General features: G+C 50.3%; 1 protein-coding gene across 8 annotated transcripts in view; it reads left to right on the top strand.

The window, feature by feature from the left end:
• The first annotated feature begins 925 nt into the window (after positions 1-925).
• Positions 926-19,034, top strand: part of MAP4K4 (mitogen-activated protein kinase kinase kinase kinase 4) — a 195,678-nt gene continuing 177,569 nt past the window's right edge. For all 8 annotated transcript variants that reach the window (XM_081100885.1, XM_081100880.1, XM_081100879.1 and 5 more), the window contains exons 1-2: positions 926-1,191; positions 1,445-1,510. In XM_081100885.1, the coding sequence (XP_080957011.1) occupies positions 1,135-1,191; positions 1,445-1,510 (123 nt within the window). In that variant the 5' untranslated portion in view covers positions 926-1,134. The remainder of the gene's footprint in view (positions 1,192-1,444; positions 1,511-19,034) is intronic.

Here is a 19,034-nt window from a genome sequence, read left to right as displayed (position 1 = left end):
CATCCAGTAACATTCTTGGTTAATTTAATTAAAATTGGTTAAAAGGCAAAAAAAAAAAAAAATTCTTGGTTAATAGGATTGAACTGTCTAACTACTGACAAGTTTCCAAAGTTGCTGGAAGATGCCTGTTTATTGATCCTTAATGATCTCCAGGCACAGAACTCGGGTTAGTGGCCATGACCCCAGACACCTGAGCAAGCAGCTCAGCACGTGGCAGTTAGAGAAGCTGTGCAGTGCGCGGACCTGGTCGGCAGGGGACGCTCAGCGAGTCCCCCGGCTACGGCGGGTCGCAGAGTTGGCCTGGAAAAGAGCAAGGACAAGCAAACCCCCGCAGGGAGCGGAAACGAGGGCCCTGAGAGTAGCGAATGCGGGGCGGGAAGGCGATGGGTGAGCGGGAGTGAGGAGGCGGCCCCGGAAAAGGGACACCCTTCGCGCCCCTGGGGACAGGAGGCCGCAGCCTCTCCCGGGAGGAGCGAGGGTCCGCAGCCTCTGGCACTGGGTCCCGGCTCGATGTTAGTGCGCGGCAGCGGCACCCTCCTGCGCTCGCACCGTCCAGCGTCTCCCGCAGCCCGGCCGTCGTTCGGCCCACCTCCCCGCCGCCGGAGGCTCCTTCCCGTCCCCCGGGCGTCGCCCCGCGACTGGGGCGGGGCTGCGGTGCGAGAGCTTCCGCTCCCTTTCCAGCCCGAGCCTGGAGGGAGCTGCCTCCGCCTGTTGCTGCGGCCCCGCCCCGTCCGCTCCGCCCCCTCGCCGCCCGACACGGAAGCCCCGCCCCCAAGCCGCGTCCCGCCCCCTCGCCGCCCGCCCCTCCAGCCCCTCCCCGTCCGCTCCGCCCCCTTCGCCGCCCGCCCGCGCGCCCCGCCTCGGCCCCTCTCTGCCCCGCCCCCGCCCCGCCCCTCCAGCCCCGCCCCCAGCCCCGCCCCGCCCCGCCCCGCGCCCGGGCAGCTTTGTCTCGCGGCCTCGCGCTCCCTCGGCTCTCCCGGCGTCGCGGCCCAGCTCGGCCCGTCTGCAGGCGCCGCGCGGGGCCCGAGCGCCATGGTGTGAGCGCCGCCCGCGCACGCCCCCTGCCCCCCGCCCCGGCTTCGCAGGCGGACACCGCCGACCCTCGCCCGACGCCCGCCCCGGGCGAACGGGAAAATGGCGAACGACTCCCCGGCGAAAAGTCTGGTGGACATCGACCTCTCCGCCCTGCGGGTGAGTGGCCGCGCCCGGGAGAGCCGCGGGCGCGGGGCCCCTTTGTCTGCCTGCGGGGGTGCGGGGCGGGCGCGGGCCGGGCGCGGGGCGGGGGCGTCGGCGGGTCGCGCCCCGGTCCCCGGCCCCGGCCCCCGGCTCCGGCGAGCGCGCCGGGCGGTGCCCAGCTCCTCGAGGCCGCCCGGTCTATGCGGCCGCCCCGCTCTGTTGGCTCATTGTTCGCCGCTCGCGATGGTAACCCTCCCTTCTCGCCTAGGACCCGGCGGGGATCTTCGAGCTGGTGGAAGTGGTTGGAAATGGCACCTACGGGCAAGTCTATAAGGTCAGTGTGGGCGCCCTCTTTGTTCCCCGCGCGTGGAAACTTCTCGGGGACCGAGGGGCCGCCGGCCCGCGGAGGGCTGCCTGCAGGCCGCCCGCGCGGACGGCGGGCTCCCACCGGCCTCCGAAGACCTCATTTCCTGGCGGTGCGATAAGGAAAGCAGCGGCGCTCGCCGGCACGCTCTGCCCTGGAGTGGGAAGACATTTTTCCTAAGACAGCCCTCATTTTGTTGTTTTTCCCAAATCTGGCCCTCTGAGCGTGTGCGAATTAAAATTCAGAATAGAAGGCCTTGTCTGTGATTATCCTAAACCACTGCCTGGCCCTCTTGAAAATTGTCCTCATGTTCCCTCCTGTGAGTGCTTGCCAGGGGCCCGAGGTGCAGAGTGGTGGCACTCTGTAGCGATCAGACCTCCTTCTATTGACGGAAACACATTTGGGGGCAGGAGGGAGGGGCGTGTGTTTGGGCCGCAGGAGCCGGAAGGATTGCCGTGCGCGGATTATAAAGTCTAGTTCCAGGAATAACCTGTTTGACAGGTGTGTAATTGACACAGAAATGAGGGAGGGCGAGGAGGAAAGAGGATGCCCAGCTCTCACACCCACCGGGCCTTTCCTTTCCAACACCCACCGCCCCACCGCGCGTGCAGCGCACCCGGGCGCCCGCGGCCCTGAGGCTGACCCCTGGCGGCCTCCGCCCTCCCGGCGCGTCCTCCCGGCCGGGCGGTGCGGGAGGGGAGTGCGGGAGCCCGCCCGGCCGAGCGGAGGTGGTGCAGGTGGTGCGGCGTGGAGGCGAGGCCTGGAGCACGCCACGCACCGCGCTAGGTGCTCCGCGTCGGGATCGTTTCTTCTCCTGAACGTTTTCTGGAAGTTATGTGCACGGGCATGCGTCCTGGCTGAGGGGGTGCACGGTGGAGAGAAGAAGTACCTCTTGAAACAGGGCTTTGTGGTTCTCCATGAAGAACTGTCATTGTCTCATTGGGAATGGAGGAGGGGTTGGCAGCTGACTTGGGCATTTTCTGCGGCCACACGAAGTGTGGAGCCTATTGTCTGTCTGCGGCTTTCGGAGAGCGTTCCTGTGCCCCTGGAGCCTCCCCCCAGCCCGCTTCCCGGGCCTGGGCTGAGGATGGGCCTGGGGTCTGGACTGGAGCTGTTCTTAGTGATGCAAGTGGAGCAGCCTCCGTTTTGTTGTTTAGCTCTTGGGGCCCAGGCCAGATTTTTGAATTTGAAAGGGAGCCCTGTTAAGTCAGCCTCCTGGGCTGGACTGAATTGGACGCCTTTGGGACATTTTGGAGAAGATTGTGTTGCGGTTCACGGAGTGGCCTGGTAACGGCTGTAGCACTCCCCAGCCCCAGCGCTTGTTCAAGAAGGAGTGGGTTTTTCTAACCCGGTTTTTCCGGCCAAATCTCAGTGGTGAGTGTACTCTCACAAGTGAGCGAGCCAGCGCTTGTCTCTGACCTGGTCACACGGGTCGGTTGTATCTTCCTGGGCCCGCTCGGATGTGCAGGGTGGCGAGTAAACCAGAAGCCAGCAGTCTGGTTTAAACCATAAGGAAAAAGAAAGACTGGAACCTGAATGTGTGTTAATGGCTCTAAGAGGTGGCAGATCTTTGTGGCGGTGGCGGCAGGTTCCTGATTGTTACTGCTCCTCATTTCCTCTCTGCTTCCAGCCCCTGAGCACTGCATTTGGGAAGTGTTGGGGATTCTGGCAGCAGCACAGCTCTCTGACTACAGAGTTTGTACCTTTGAGAAAAATCTCAAATTATGCAAACCTAAGGAATTAGAAAATCTGCAAAAGAGGCATACAGTCATGAACAAAATAGTGCCTGAGATTTTGCTAACCAGCAGTTCTATTTTATTATTTTGGAAAACTTCAACATAGACAAGGAGAGAGAATAGATTACTCACTCAGTTTAACAGTTACCAGCACATGACTAGTCTGGTATCTGTGGTCTTCCTCCCCCCCTTATCTTGACCATTTCAGCCATAAACACTTCAGTATGCACCTTTTTGGTTTTGTAGATAATCACAGTGCCGTCTCACACATTTTCCTGATTGTGTCATGCGTGTTTTCGTACTACCACAGAGGTTCTTTAGTAGTTATGGACTGGGAAGTTAAGTTTAGTGGTGGAGATAGCAGAATCAGTAACGTCTCCATTGTCTTCTCCCTCCAAATGTGTCGTTTCTGGAACTATTATGCATTGGAGTTGTTCAGGGTATTTGTTGGCATGATTTGTATATGGTGGTTTTGGGATTTGGTTATTAACACTTTAGCATTTGTTCATTGCTGCCTAACATCCTGCAATGTGAATAGCATCAGAGTTTGGGAAATATTTGTGACTAATTATTTATAAAGAATTTTTTTTTCTTAAAGCAGTTTCAGGTAAAACACCTGTCAGCTGAACAACCCATTGTCCTAATTTATTTCATTGTTAAGTTTTTCTGTTTTTCACTTTCTCTGTGAACTTTTTATGTTATAGCGACAGTGGTTGTTTATTTTGAGATTATATGTGAGGGAGTTTTTTGAGTTTTGATATGTTCTGTGCAAATGGCTTTTTTGGCATAGGTATATCTATAAAACCCTAATATGCAAATAGACCGAATGGTGGAACAACCGAACAACCGGTCGCTATGATGTGCGCTGAGTACTAAGGGCTGTGCATGGAACATGGTGTCGGCCGTAGGCGGCAGAGCGCTGAACATGGTGGGCGTCTGGGCGTCGGCTGCAGCAGGATGATGGAGCTGGTTAGCAGGGCCCCAGACCAAGGCGCGTGCCCGTCACTGTCATTGGGGGAGCCTCTGGCGGTTACTGAAAATTCTTTGCTCCCACGCGCCGCGGTCCTGCCTGGCCCTCGCACCTGCTGCCTGCGCCGACCCCATTGCATGCCACCAGTGTGTGTGAGTGGAGCCGGTGCTGGCAGCACGTGGGAGCGGGGCTACTGGCAGACGGGACCGGGTCCGCGGCAGGAGGGGCCGGGCGGGGGCGCAGAGGATGGGCTGAGACCCACCCGCCCCTGTGCCTACCACAGCCTTGTGGCCCACAGTTCCTTTCAAGGTGCATGAATTTGTGCGCTGGGCCCCTAGTAGTTTATAATTTTCTCTGCCTCTAAAAAAAATAATACGTAGTCTGGTTATACTTGAGCAGTGTATACCTGTATTTTAAAAAAGGATTTGAAACACAGGATACATTTTGCTGAGAGAAATTTATTTTTGCCTTAGGTTTCTGAGGGCTCACAGGGAAGGGCACACATATAAATTAAAACTTAAAAAATTTGTGAATTTCTCTTTGCAGTGTTTTATTCATAATACCACATATGTGTAACAGAAGTATCTATAGGATGATCTTGTGCATGTTGAGTAAATATAGTGAATTTTAAATATTTTCATCTAAGGGAGAAAGTACTAGCTTGAAAAATAAAAACCAGAAATAATAAATCAGAATTCCTTTTATGTTACATTGGATTTTATTACTTTATTTATTTATTTTTTTAATATATTTTATTGATTTTTTACAGAGAGGAAGGGAGAGAGATAGAGAGCCAGAAACATCGATGAGAGAGAATCATCGATCAGCTGCCTCCTGCACATCTCCTACTGGGGATATGCCCGCAACCCAGGTACATGCCCTTGACCGGAATCGAACCTGGGACCTCTCAGTCCGCAGGCCGGCGCTCTATCCACTGAGCCAAACCGGTTTTGGCGGATTTTATTACTTTAAATATTTTGACTGTTGTTTTTTTCTTGGGGTGACTGCTACTATTGTATATGACGTGAGGATACAGCGGCTGGTATTTTAAATTGTCTTACCCAGAGAAGGAAGACCCTGTCTCTGGAGAGGTACTGGAGGGAGTGAGAGGGCGGGTGGGGCTCAGTGGGTGACGTGTCTGCAGTCAGACCTACTCCCAGGAAGGACCGAGCCCCTTGGGCCTGTCTGACCGTGGCGGGGGCGGTAGAGGAGGAGAGTTCTCTGGCCGGAGGATGGCCAGCAGCACCAACACTGAGTTTGCCACTGCTCGCACTGTGCTCCTGCTGTCGCCCTCATTTGTTGAAGGAAGATGGGGAGGGGCATGTGGCAGGAAGGCTGCTGGTGACCTTTGGAGTGCAGGAGGGTCAGGGAGCAGTGGGCGTCTGGGGAGAGGTTGTTTGTGCACGATTCTTGGAGCATTGAGGAGCCATTGGAAGTGTGTTGGGCTTGAGGTCCTGGGAGCAGGAGATGTGACCAGATGATGCTTTGGAAAGGAACAGGAAGGATGGCTCGCCTAGGACAGCAGCCCAGGAGAGAGCAGGGGATGCGGTGGTAGTGGTGGTGGTGGGGAGCGAGAGCAAGAGAAGGAGGGGTGGACTCGGCTCCACTGAACGTGGTGAATCCGCTCATTCTCCACAGGCTTTGGTGTGGCCCTTAAATGGGTGCACTGCTTGCCCACTGGATTAGGAGCTTTGGGACTTGTGCCAAAACCACTTTCCATTGCGCACCAAAAAAGTGCCATATAAATTGACATTTTTGAAGCAAGCACTTGGACTGTTGTGAGGAGTTCTCTAAATGTTATCTTCTGAGTGTCGCATCTTTTGTTCTTAACCAGATGTTCTCCCCAGGGGGCAAAACCAATTTTGTAGAAGTAGATGTTTCCTTAGGAGGCACATTGGCCTGCCGCTGGGTGGCCTGTACAGACTTGTTTGGACGGAGTTCCTTAATGTAGGGAGGATTCCGGACTTGGGTCAGGTGGGAGGAAGCCAGCCCTGCTGGCCGCATGTTGGTGTGCACCTCTTAAGAAATACCAACCCCAAACTTCCAAAAATTGTTTAGGAACTAAACTAAATAAGGAACATCTAACACCAGGTAAAGCCCTGCTGCTGATGGGTTTTTAATTCTTGTTGCTTGAAACTTTGTGATAAAGATGTGTTCATTTGCATAGCTGCGGACTTGTATTTTGCCTTAAGGAACCATACCTGAGGGGTCTCAGATTGTGAGAGAGTTCAGGCCAGGCTGAGGGGACCCCTCCCCCCCGCCCCCCAGTGCATGAATTTTCGTGCACTGGGCCTCTAGTTAGTAAATACTTGGTCACTGGTTGTGAACAGCTTTTTGAGCCAAGGAATTGCTTGGTCTTAGAACATTAGATGGTTTCCATCTCTCAGTTGTATTAAGTTTGTGATGCTTGTGCTTCTTATCATTAGTATCAGTGCTTTCATTTTTTTTTGTATCTCAGTCATTTAAAAGAAATTGGCAAAGAGTAGAAGATTGAGATGGTTGCACAGGTGCACTGCTTTCAGCCCTGGGTGGTCTGGGCCTGACAGCTGTGGGCCCGAGGCTGCGCTGACCGGGGACAGGCCCTGGAAGGCCCACTCCCTTTTAATATGCAGGTCTGTCATGGACATGGAGGTGAAGCACACAGAACGCAGACTGCCTGGCAGTTGACTGTTAGAGTCAGGACTTTACAGGGAATTCTCAAAATCACACTAGTTAGGATTTGTGACAATTTTAATGGGTGAAACAATTTTAAGTTACTATCTTACTTTTTATATTTTATATATATTTTAATCCTCACCCAAGGATTGTTTTCTCTCCCTCTCTTCCTCTCTCCCTCTCTCTTTTTTTTTTTTAGAGAGAGAGGAAAGGAAAGGGAAAGAGACGTTTGTAAGTAAAGAGACACATCGTTCAGTTGCTGCCTGCACGACTGGGGATCGAACCTGTGACCATTCAGTGCACGGGACGATGCTCCAACCAACTGAGCCACATTGGCCAGGGCACTACCTTACCTTTTAAAAACTTTGTTTCTTTCTCAAGTAGATACATAGATGATCACAGGTCATTCTATAAAGTACTTGCAAGTAATTGCTTTCAATATTTACTACAGATTTTTTGTGAATTCAAGTAGGTTTCTTATAATACCAGTTGGCATTACCAGTGTTAAAATATTAAGATATATTTACTATTTAATTTGGGACCAGGAGGATGAACTGGACGGAAAATGCCAAATATGGGACATCCACTCTGCCTCCCGAATGTCTGCTTCCCCAGGCCCCATGCAGACGCTGTATTCCCACAGCACAGGCCGGTGCAGCACTCAGCCTCAGCAGGGCTCTAATACAAAGAACTAGAAAAGTGAAAGGAAGAAGTAGACATGCAGGATACCCTGTCAAATAGCTATAAAAGTTTTTACTCAGTTTCTGAGACGACTTTGTGTTCCCCAGTCCCAGACCACTTGGAAGGACCTGGCAGTAGGTTGTGCCAGGGCGCTTGGGGGGTTGGCTGCCTTAACCAGCTGGAGAATTGGGGGCCCCGGTCCACGCCCAGGTGTTCTCCCACCTGGAGAAGTAGGGAGCCAGGCACATGCTGCTGACGGCTTTATGCCTAATTTGCCTTTGATCATGGGGCTCGGTAACTACCTCAAGTATGGCCAAATATTGGACAAATTATTCTATCAAATTTAAATAATGAAAAGAAAAAGTGACTTTTACGTTATGAGTTAAAAACTTTATTTTCATGATATGATAAGTAGGGCCTTAAAAAACTTAGAGTCATTAAAGCACATGGTTACAACTTAGTGATGCTAAAATTCTCAAATCAGAACTCAGAGCAGTTATTCTAGTCCCAAGAGGAATCTATTTTCAATGCTTTTAGGTGCTGCATCTGAAATTTACTGCCATATTGCTAAATTACGTGCTTATTTGGCTATTTCTTCATCAGTTTTATGTACTTACTGACTTTTGACAGTACAGTTGTTGAACTGCTAGTGTAGTTCTATGGTAGTTGAAGATTTAGCTCTTATATTTATCTCCCTTAAATGAATAAGTATATCATAATTTTGGGTTAATATGATAATTGCTTATGTTATCATGACTATGTAAATACCACTTATCTCTGAGCCAAGCAGTCTAATAGGATTGCATTTCCTTTTTTAAGCACTCTTTCCCCCTCATGTTGCCTTACTTTTCATTAGCCCAGTTTTCTGTGTACCTGTCATTACATTGCCCTAAAAGATACACAAATGCCAATTTTTCCAAATGCATAAGTAAGTCAGATGATTACGTGTTTCAGATAACCTGTTGACTCCACTTATTTCTTCCCTAGAGGTATCTCGCAGCGGGCCAGGCGAGGTTGCCTCCTAGACCTGGTCCCTAGCTGCTGCCGGAACATCTCTGTCCTGGATGCCAGTCTTCTTTGTTTGGTTTGCTGCCCCATCCTTCTGAAGCGCCTCCTCCAGTAGCTTTGTAAGAAAGCTGCATGGCTGTAAAGGTCCTTGGGTGGCCGAATGTTCTTACTATTTATTTATATGAAATTTGCATGTCAGCTGTGTGGTCGACAGTATTCTTGGTTGAATATCTTTTTTTCTTGGAACCTTGAATACAGCATTGCTCTGTTGTTTTCGCATGACTCCTTCTAAACTTCTGGGAAGCTTCTAGGGTATTATCTTTATTCTTGGTATTAGATTTTATGAGTGTGTCTTGTTGTCATTTACTGTTCTAAGTATTTGGTTAATTTTTTAAAGATCTGGAGATGTCTTTTTTTTCTGAGAAATTTCTTTGTCTTTCCCTCCCAACTTCTTTGCTTTCTCTTTTTGGAAGTCGTGTTAGTCACCTCTTTGATTTTCCCTATCTTTTCTTCTACTATTATATATGTCTTTTGGTCTTTTTGCTTTGCTATTATGAGATGTCTCTGACTTTACATTTCAGTTTTTTTATTGAACTTTTAAATTAGAGCAATGCTCACTTTTTTGTTTAGCTGTACCGTTCTTTCGTGGATATGTCCTTATCTTTCTGAGGAAATTGAGTATAGATTTTGTTTGTTTGTTTGGTTTTCTTGTGCTCCTGCATTCTTCCCTGTTTCGTCCAGATTTCATTTTTTTTCTGTCTCTTTTGGTCATTGTCTTTAATGCTGAGGATTTTCCTTAAATGCCTGGAGGTTCACGACTGCACGTCTTCGAAGTCCAGCACTAGAACTGGGTCCGAGGCGCAGTGTGCAGGTGCGGGAGGGTGTTGCTGATGGTGCTTCAGTGTCGGAAGGACAGGTGGGATCAGCACATGATCACAGACTTGGAATCCCACTCTGAAATATCTGTAGGCCTTTTTTGGGGGGTCAGTTTCTCTAAGAGGAATACTCAGAGGCTTTTCCTGTTCAGGGTCTCTCCATCTGTTTATTGTAGTTCCGGGGTTCAGGGCAGAGAAAGGAGCTGAGCGCCTGTGGTCTGACATGTTGACTTCTCAGCTCTGTGTCCGTGACTTTGCCGTGTGTTCTCAGAGCATGTTTCCTTCCTTTCTGCAGGGACTCACCTTGGGCTCCAGGAGAGCAGCCTGCATTAGGTGGATGGAACCTGGGCCCTGCTCCCTGAGCACCAGTCCTGAGGACTGCACCGGGATTAGTGCTTCCACATGACTATCTTCCCAGGGTTCTGTGGGGCAAGTTGCCTTCCATTTGGTATCCTCCTCAGTAGCCACTTAGGTTGTAAGGTTTTCTCTTTACTGAATGGATTACCACTCCATCCATTTTTTAAATTGTCAAAACATGTTAGAAATGACCTCTGCTGTCACTTCTTCCCCTTTATTTCTTTACTAGAGGCCCAGTGCATGGATTCGTGCACTGGTGGGGTTCTTCGGCCTGGCCTGTGCCCTCTCGCAATCCAGGACCCCTTGGGGGATGTCAGACTGCCGGTTTCGGCCCGGTCCCTGCAGGCCAGGCTGAGGGACCCCACCTGTGCACTGGGCCTCTAGTATGCATATAAGATCTTTGGTTAATCTCTTCCTGTGTCACCCCTCCCCCCTTCCCTCTGAGATTCATCAGTCTGTTCCATGTTTCCATGCCTGTGTGTTGAGTGTCTGCTCCCTGGTGGTCAGTGCATGTCATAGCTACCAGTTGAACAGTCCAGGTTTGCTTTTGTTGTTGATGTATCATGAAAGTCACTCATTGCAAGCTTACATTTCAGTGATTTTTAGTAAATTTACTGGGTGGCGCAGTCATCACCCCAAATCAGCGTTAGAATGCTCTTGTCCCCTGATCAAGGTCCTCATATTCATTTACAGTTTGTCCCTGTTCCAGTCCAGAGCTCCAGACAGCCACTAACCTGTCCCTACAAGCGGCCTTTTTGAACATTTCATATCGTTGGAGTCATGCCCTATGTGTCCTCTGGTGTCTGTTTTCTTTCACTGTGCATCATATTCTTGAGGTCCACTGTACTGCTAAGTGTGGCAGCTTCTTCCCCTTTTATTGCTGGATAGCTTCCAGAGTGTAGGCATGGCGCTGCAGCTGGCTGTTTCCCCCAGGGAAGCCGGTGGCGGCTGTGTCTGGTCTGGCCGTTCCACTCTGGCCTGGCATCCCGACCTGCTCGGAGGAGCTGCTTGGGGAAGGGAGAGAGAGTGGGGCTGTATCTGCGGGGCTTCCCATTCCCATCAGCAGAGCAGATGCCGCGGGCGCGGTGGCCCTGCCTGCCTGCGCTGCCTGTCTGTCCTTGCCCGCTGGCATCACTGGGAGTTTGTAAGTTTCAGTCGTTTCTTTGACCGTGAATCCAGTTTCTGATCCTGTGAAGACACACCATTTACGATCAGTGAGGTGTGTGAGGTCAGGTATCAGGAACTAGGCTGAAACAGTTTTCCTTCTTGCGGTTTTTGGGGGATTTCATGTGTAATAGCCACCATTTGCCATGTGGTGCTGAAGACGGGTTCCCTTCATCGTAGGCAGACACTGGGCCTCACCAGGATTTAGACGAAAAACAAAAAATCTATTCTCTTTGGTCAGAAGGATGGATACCAAGTTAAAGAAATGATATCTTATATTACATACTAGAGGCCCGGTGCACAAAAATTTGTGCACTTGGGGGGGTGGGGGGTCCCTCAGCCCGGCCTGTGACCTCTCGCAGTCAGGGACCCCTCGGGAGATAACGACCTGCTGGCTTAGGCCTGCTCCCGGGTGGCAGAGGGCAGGCCTAATCCCTAGGTGCAGCCCCTGGTCGGGCTCAGAGCAGGGCCGATTGGGGAGTTGGGGCGCCGCCCCCTGTCATGCACAGAGCAGGGCGGATTGGGAGGTTGCGATGCCACCCTCAGTCACGCTCGGGGTAGGGCCGATTGGGGGGTTGGGGCACCGCCCCCTGTCACACTCAAGGCAGGGTCGATGGGGAGGTTGCGGTGCCACCCCCTGTCACGCACAGAGCAGGGCCAATCGGGGTTGGGGCGCTGCCTCCTGTCACGCACAGAGCAGGGTCAATCAGGCGGTTGGGGAGCTCCCCCCTGTCACGCACAGAGCAGGGTCAATCAGGGGGTTGGGGAGCTCCCCCCTGTCACGCGCAGAGCAGGGCCGATCAGGGGGTTGGGAAGCTCCCCCCTGTCACGCACAGAGCAGGGCCCATGAGGGGGTTGGGGAGCTCCCCCCTGTCATGCACAGAGCAGGGCGGAACAGGGGGTTGGGGCGCCACCCTCTATCACCCACAGAGCAGGGCTGATCAGGGGGTTGGGGCACCGCCACTGTCACATTCAGGGCAGGGCCGATGGGGAGGTTATGGCTCTACCCCGTCACACGCAGAGCAGGGCCTGTGGGGTGGGGGGGTTGGGGCGCCGCACCCTGTCACACACAGAGCTGCAGGGCGATCAGGAGGTTGGGGAGCTCCCCCCTATCAGGCACAGAGCAGGGCCGATCAGGGGGTTGGAGCGCCTTCCCCTGTCAGGAACAGAGCAGGGCGGATAGGGAGGTTGTGGCCCTGCCCCCTGTCACACACAGAGCCGCAGGGCGATCAGGGGGTTTGGGCGCTGCCCCCTGTCACGCTGATCCCGGTGCCGGGAGGCATATTACCCTTTTACTATATAGGATAGAGGCCTGGTGCATGGGTGGGGGCCGGCTGGTTTGCCCTGAAGGGTGTCCTGGATCAGGGTGGGGGTCCCCACTGGGGTGCCTGGCCAGCCTGGGTGAGGGGATGATGGCTGTTTGCAGCTGGTCACACACCCTTCAGGGTGGGGGTCCCCACTGGGGTGTCTGGCCAGTCTGGGTGAGGGGCTGAGGGCTGTTTTCAGGCTGGGACTGAAGCTCCCAAATGCTCCTTTTTTTCTTTTTTATTCTGAGTCAGCTTTAGCTCTGAGGCTCCAGCTCTTAGGCCTCCGCTCCTGAAAGCAGGTATCTGGTTTGTTTCGGTTCTACAATCGAAACTCTGTATCAACTCCAGGTCTGAGATCCCGGCTAGCTGAAAGCTGGTTTCTGGGGTTTTGTTTAGCTTCTATTTTTGTAACTATGTTTCAAACTGCCAGCTCAGAGGCCTGCAGCGGCAAGCGGGAACGTTGGAGTCCTCCGTCACTGAAGCAAGCAAGCCTCATGTTAATTTCAAGCTGCCTGGCTGCCGGCTGCCATCTTGGCTGACAGTTAATTTGCATATCACCCTGATTAGCCAATGGGAAGGGTAGCGGTCGTACGCCAATTACCATGTTTCTCTTTTGTTAGATAGGATGGAGGAATACAATTACTCATTTGATTCGCTTCCAGTGTACCTTTAGAGTATTTTTAAAATTGTTTATTCTAAAGTACTTTTATGATGTCTTTTATGAGGGACTTAACTGCATTCAGGCAAAATTTAATTAAATTTACTAATAGTGCCCTTTGGAAAATCCTTGTGCTTGGAGCTTTCGTTCCTACCTGCTCTGATGATAACACAACACTGGTGGCGGCCAGAACCCTTGGCCCGCCAGTGCTCTGGGAACCTCTTCATGTCCTCGCTGTGCAGTTTTATGACCGTTCAGTTTGAGATCTCAAGTCAAGACTGCTGTGACCTGAGTTAGGGCAGTGTATCCAAGGGGCATACAGTTTATTGGGGTCCCACATTGGGCACCGAGTCTTGTGAGGTTGAGGATGTGCACTAACGTGACACACAGGCCACCAAGAGTCTTCATTCACCTGCGAGGGGGTGCCTTCACTCCAGGCCTTTTGTTGGAAGTGGGCACACCAGTGTGTGTCTGTTTGCTCTCTGTATGTCGTCTACACAGGGTGGGGCAAGAGTAAGTTTCAGTTGTTTGTAAGGAAAATAATACGATAATTAATACGTAATAATACAAGAATAAACTGTGTTGTGTATTCACAGCTCTAAACCTGCTTTTGCCCACCCTGTATGCTCTTGTATCCATTCTTTTGTTCCCTTAGTTTCCAGAAAAAACTTGTGGATGTTCAGCTTTTTACTCTTTAGTGATTTGGGGAGTGAGTATCTGTCTGGATATTTTGAGCCGGCTCTGCCAGACAAGATTCCCGTCAGTCATTCCTCCAGTACTTACTGGTACATGGCCTGTGCAAGGCACCAGGCCAGGCCTCACTGGTGACGAAGAGGAAGGGCAGTCATCTCGTGCCCTAGTGGAGCAGGGAACAAGCAATTTGAAGAGGATGATACTGTAGGTGGAGAAGAGCCGGATGGTGGGTGTGCCACAAAGTCGGATCTGATAAGGCAGGTGAGGTGTGCACGGTGAAGCTTTGTGATTTAAATTCAGGTTCTCTGGATGCCACTCAGATGGGCGCGGAGCAAGGACAGTCAGCCTGTAGTTGAAACAAGCCTTGAGCCGGTGACTCATCCATCCTCTCGGTTGAGAGACTGGAATAAAGATCGGAGGGTGTGTCCTGGCTTAGGGTAATGGTGGCCCTTTCAGTTTGCCAGAAGCCCTCCTGGGAGGCCTTCCCTCCAGGGTGTGCGGCTGTGGTGTTCACCCTGCATCCGCGGGGAGCTGACCGTTCATCCACTCAGTACCCGCAGCGTCCCCAGAGAAGCATGCGGAGGAGTGGCTTCAGCAGCATGGGGACTGGTCCCTGGAATATTGGGCCCTCAATGAGCGCAGTGGAGGCTGCTTGGCTGAGCTGCTGCTCACCTGGACCTTGGGCTAGAAGGCACTTCTGTCAAATGGCGGCCGTGCTGTTGGGGATACTCAAATAGTTTTTAATAAGTTTCTGGAGTTCAGATACACACGGAAACGATTTAAAAAGCAGAGTTTTGCATTTCTTTTTAGGTGCTATATTTACTTTTTATAATATAGGCAAAAGGTAATTTTATTTTTCTAAGCTTACTTGAGTGAAAGGGTTTTGTTGGCTTTTTGGAAAAAATTTAATATCACGTGAAATATTTCTAACCTTTCTCTAATAATGCTGACAAGATGGCCTTTGCTAGCTATCAAACTGTGAATTGTTTTTGTCTTATTTTGTTTAAATAAGGCCTCTGTCAGTCAGCACCAAGATTGAATTAATTTGCTACTCAATTAGTTGAAAATGTATATTCTCCTTTTCACTTATTATATGAAAAAAGTGACTTAAAATACTAAATAGAGGATTTTAAAAACCCCTCACTCGGGGATGTTTACTCATGAGAGAGAAGAATGAAAGAGAGAGAGAGAAGAAACATCAATGAGTTGCTTCCCATACAACTGGAGCTGGAGCCTGCAATCTAGAACCTTTTTGCTGTACGCTCCAACCAGCCGAGACTCCCGGCCAGGGCCTGGAGGGTTTTCTTGAACTGTATTTCGTTTCATTTCTTTCTGGCTCTTTCTGCTGTGGAGTTTCTTCTCATTTGTGGTTTGTCTTTCCCCCTTTTATCTGCTTTCTTTTGAATTAATTGAGTGGTTTTATGATTCCATTTTCTGGCTTATTAGCTCTTTTGTAGGTTGCTTTAGGGTTTATAGTATATACTTTTAACTTGTCACAGTTTACCTTCAAATGATATGTATTTCATGTACAATATAAGAACATTATAATAGTATCACTTCCATTTCTCCCTACCTTGCCTTATAGTGTTTTTGTTATACCTTTTATATATCATAAATCTCAAAATATACTGGTGTTATTTTTGTTTAAACAGTTAACTATCTTTTAAAAAGATATACATAGTAAGGGACAGACCCTAATGTAAGTACCATGTGGTTTGCGTTTCTGGTGCTCTTTATTTCTTGTATAGATCCACATTTTATCTGGTATCATTTTTCTTCTGCCTGAAGGACTTTATCATTTTTTGTAACACAGGACTGCTGGGGATAAATTTTTTTCAGCTTTTGTCTTGTTACTGGAAAGGGGACCTGGCTCTGAGTGCGTCTGCCTAGAGCCAGCTGGTGGTGTGTGTGGGTTCTTGACTTCATGCAGGAAGAATTTCACAACACAGATCCAGGTGAACTTTAGAGGATGTTTATGAATGAAACAAGGAAGAGCTGGGGAAATGAGCCCCTGCTGGTCTGCTTTGGCTCGCTAGGAAGTCTGAGAAAAGGAGCCTTGGGGACAAGCTCAGGGGGTTTGCCTGGGATGAACTGCCGTTGCCCATTGTTGTCTGGGTTGCAAGCCTAGTGGAGTCCCTTAGATGCTTGCCTGTGGGAGAAGGACAGGCTGGGGGGCACAGTGCTCCTGGGAGGGACAGTGTGCGCTGGGACCTTTGTTTTGAGGGATTCTAAAGGCTGGGAGTTGAGGAGCAGTTGTAAAGGAGGATTTCAATACAATATTAATCAGCTTTATGCTGATGTACCACAATGAGATTGATTCTCTTAACTCCACCTATCCTTGGGTGTGGTTGGCAAATGGCACTGATTGGATTTTTGCTGTCTGTCTCCCTGAGCTGAGCGGGGTGATTTAAGGTACCCTCTGGTGGAGGAGTGCAGAGCATTTACTCTTCAGTGTCCCAGCTCAGGGAAGGTGGGGTTTGTTAGGTGGCTGCAGCTGCTTGGCATCCTGATTTTCTAGGTAGCTGCAAACTGCTGTTGCACCATCTGTTTCCTTCTGCTTGTCCTGGGTTGCTGGCCTGTCTCCGTAGGTCTGAAAACTTTTTATTGCTGCTTTAGTTTTAACAGGTAGGTTGTTTTTTTCTTTCAGTGTTTTCCCACTATCTTGTCACTTGCATTATTCCTACTGAGAAATCTGCTATTCATTTAGTTTCTTTGTATACATTCGTGATATTTTTTTCTGACCACTTTTAAGATTTTCCCTTTACCCTTGGTTCTGAGCAATTGATTGTGATGTGTCTTGGCTTATTTCTCTTCATGTTTCCTGTGCTTGGGGTTTGTGAGCTTTTTGGATCTGTGGGTTTAGTTAGAAGTTTCAAATTTGGAAAAATTGTAGTCACTATTTCTTCAGATTTTTCTCATCTCCCCTGTTTTTACGTTTGGGTACGCCCATCACATGTTCGTTAGGCCACCTAAAGTTGTTTCATGGCTCTCCCCTACCCCCACTTGGGTTTTTTTGGGGCTAGTTTCTTTTGTTATGCCTCATGTCAGTGTATCTTTTCTTCTTCAGTGTGGACTCTGCCATTAATCCCAAGTAGTGTATTTTACATCTCGGACATTGTGTGTGTGTGCTTTTTGGTTTTTTTTAATCCTCACTAGAGGATATATTTTTTTCATTGGTTTTTAGAGAGAGTGGAAGTGGTGGGGAGAGAGAAAGAGGAACATCAATGTGAGAAACATTGATTGGTTACCTCCAGCTGGCAGGACGGGGGATCGAACCTGCAAGCCAGGTTCTGTACACGCCCTTGACTGGGAATCAAACCTGCGACCCTTTGGTGCACAGGAGGACGCACAGCCAATTGAGCCACATTGGCTGGGGCCCCTCCCCCTTTTTTGATGGGAATAGTCGGGAGTAGGAGGAGATTAACCTTCACTGAAAAATGGTTTATTTCGGCCAGTGCTCAATTGGTTAGAGCATTGTCCTAATACACCAAGGTTTCAGGTTTGATCCTGGTCAGGGCACATATAAAACAATCAAAGAATACACGAATAAACGGAACCACAAAGTTGATGTCTGTTTCCCTCTCCCTCTCTCTCTTGTTCTCTCTCTCCCTCCCCCCCCCTTATTTCCTCTTTCTAAAATCAATAAATTAAAAAGTTTTAAAAAGAGTTTATTGTAATGTGATTCAGCTATCCCATTATTTACCCGTTTTAAGTTATAATTCAATGGCTTTTAGTATATTCACAGTGTGTGCTGTCATAGCTGTAGTTGAGAACACACTTATCATCTATACTAATAAAAGGGTAATATGTTAATTAGACCGGATAGATCAGATGTCTTCTGGACGTCCGACGTCCTTCTGGACAAAGCCACGGTGGTGGGGGCTGAGGCAGAGGCAGTTAGGGGCAATCAGGCCGGCAGGGAAGAGCAGTTAGGGGCGACTAGGCCGGTGGGGGAGCAAGCAATTATGGGTGAGAGAAGGCTGGTACGGGGGAGCAAGCAGTTAGGGGCGATCAGGCTGGTGGGGGAGCAAGCAGTTAGGGGCACGATCAGGCCGGTGTGGGGTAGCAAGCAGTTAGGGGCACGATCAGTCCAGTGTGGGGGAGCAAGCAGTGAGGGACATGATCAGGCTGGTGTGGGGGAGCAAGCAGTGAGGGGTGCGATCAGGCAGGCGGGGGAGCAAGCAGTTAGGGGCACGATCAGTCCAGTGTGGGGGAGCAAGCAGTGAGGGGCATGATCAGGCTGGTGTGGGGGAGCAAGCAGTGAGGGGTGCGATCAGGCAGGCGGGGGAGCAAGCAGTTAGGGGCGAGATCAAGCAGGCAGGCAGAGGCGGTTAGGGGCAATCAGGCCAGCAGGGGTGCAGTTAGGGCAATCATGCTGGCAGGGGAGTAGTTAGGGGCATCAGGCAGGCTGGCAGAGGTGGTTAGGGGCAATCAGACTGGCAGGGGAGCAGTTAGGGGCATCAGGTAGGCAGAGGCAGTTAGGGGTGATCAGGCAGGCAGGCAGAGTGGTTAGGGGCAATCAGTCAGGCAGGCAGGCGAGCGGTTAGGAGCCAGCGGTCCTGGATTGCGAGAGAGATGTCTGACTGCTGGTTTAGGCCCGATCCCGCAGAGATTGGGCCTAAACCAGCAGTCGGACATCCCCTGAGGGGTCCCAGATTGAGAGGGTGCAGGCCAGGCTGAGGGGGAACCCCCCCCCCCCCCCGTGCACGAATTTTGTGCAGCGGGCCTCGAGTTCTAAAAAGAAACCCCATACCCTAGTCATCCTATTACTACCTCTCCCCTTTCCTTTCTTCAGTCCTAGGCTACAACTAATTGACTTCCTGTCTCTATAGATTTACCTATTCTGGACATCTATACTAATAAAAGCGTAATATGCTAATTAGACCAGATGTCCTTCCGGATGACCTTCCGGATGAAGCCGGGGCTGCAAGGGAAGCCTGGGTCCTGGGTGACTGCTAGTGGCTGGAGGGAAGCCCCAGTCCTGGGTGCCAGAGGGAAGCCGGTGCCAGCAGCTGGGGGAAGGAAGGCTACTCTTGCACGAATTTCGTGCATTGGGCCTCTAGTTTCATATAAATGAAATCAAGCAATATGGGTTTTGTGACTGGTTTATTTCACTTAGCATGTTTTAAGTGAAACTTAGCAAGGTTTAAGTGTTGTAGTTTGTATTGGTACTTCATTTCTTTTTATTGCAGAACAATTTTCTATTGTATAGGTATGTCACATTTTATCTCTTAATCAGTTGATGGGCATGTGGGTCTTTCTGCTTTTGGGCTTTTGGGAGTAATGTTGCTATGAACATGAATGTACAGGTTTTTGTGTAGACTATATTTTCAGTTCTCCTGGATATGTATCTAGGAGTGCACTTGTGTGGTAAGTGTATGTCTAACCTT

Source organism: Myotis nattereri (genome assembly GCF_964212035.1).
Source record: "Myotis nattereri genome assembly, chromosome: 10".
NCBI lineage: Eukaryota > Metazoa > Chordata > Mammalia > Chiroptera > Vespertilionidae > Myotis > Myotis nattereri.
This window is presented reverse-complemented; position numbering and strand designations above follow the sequence as displayed.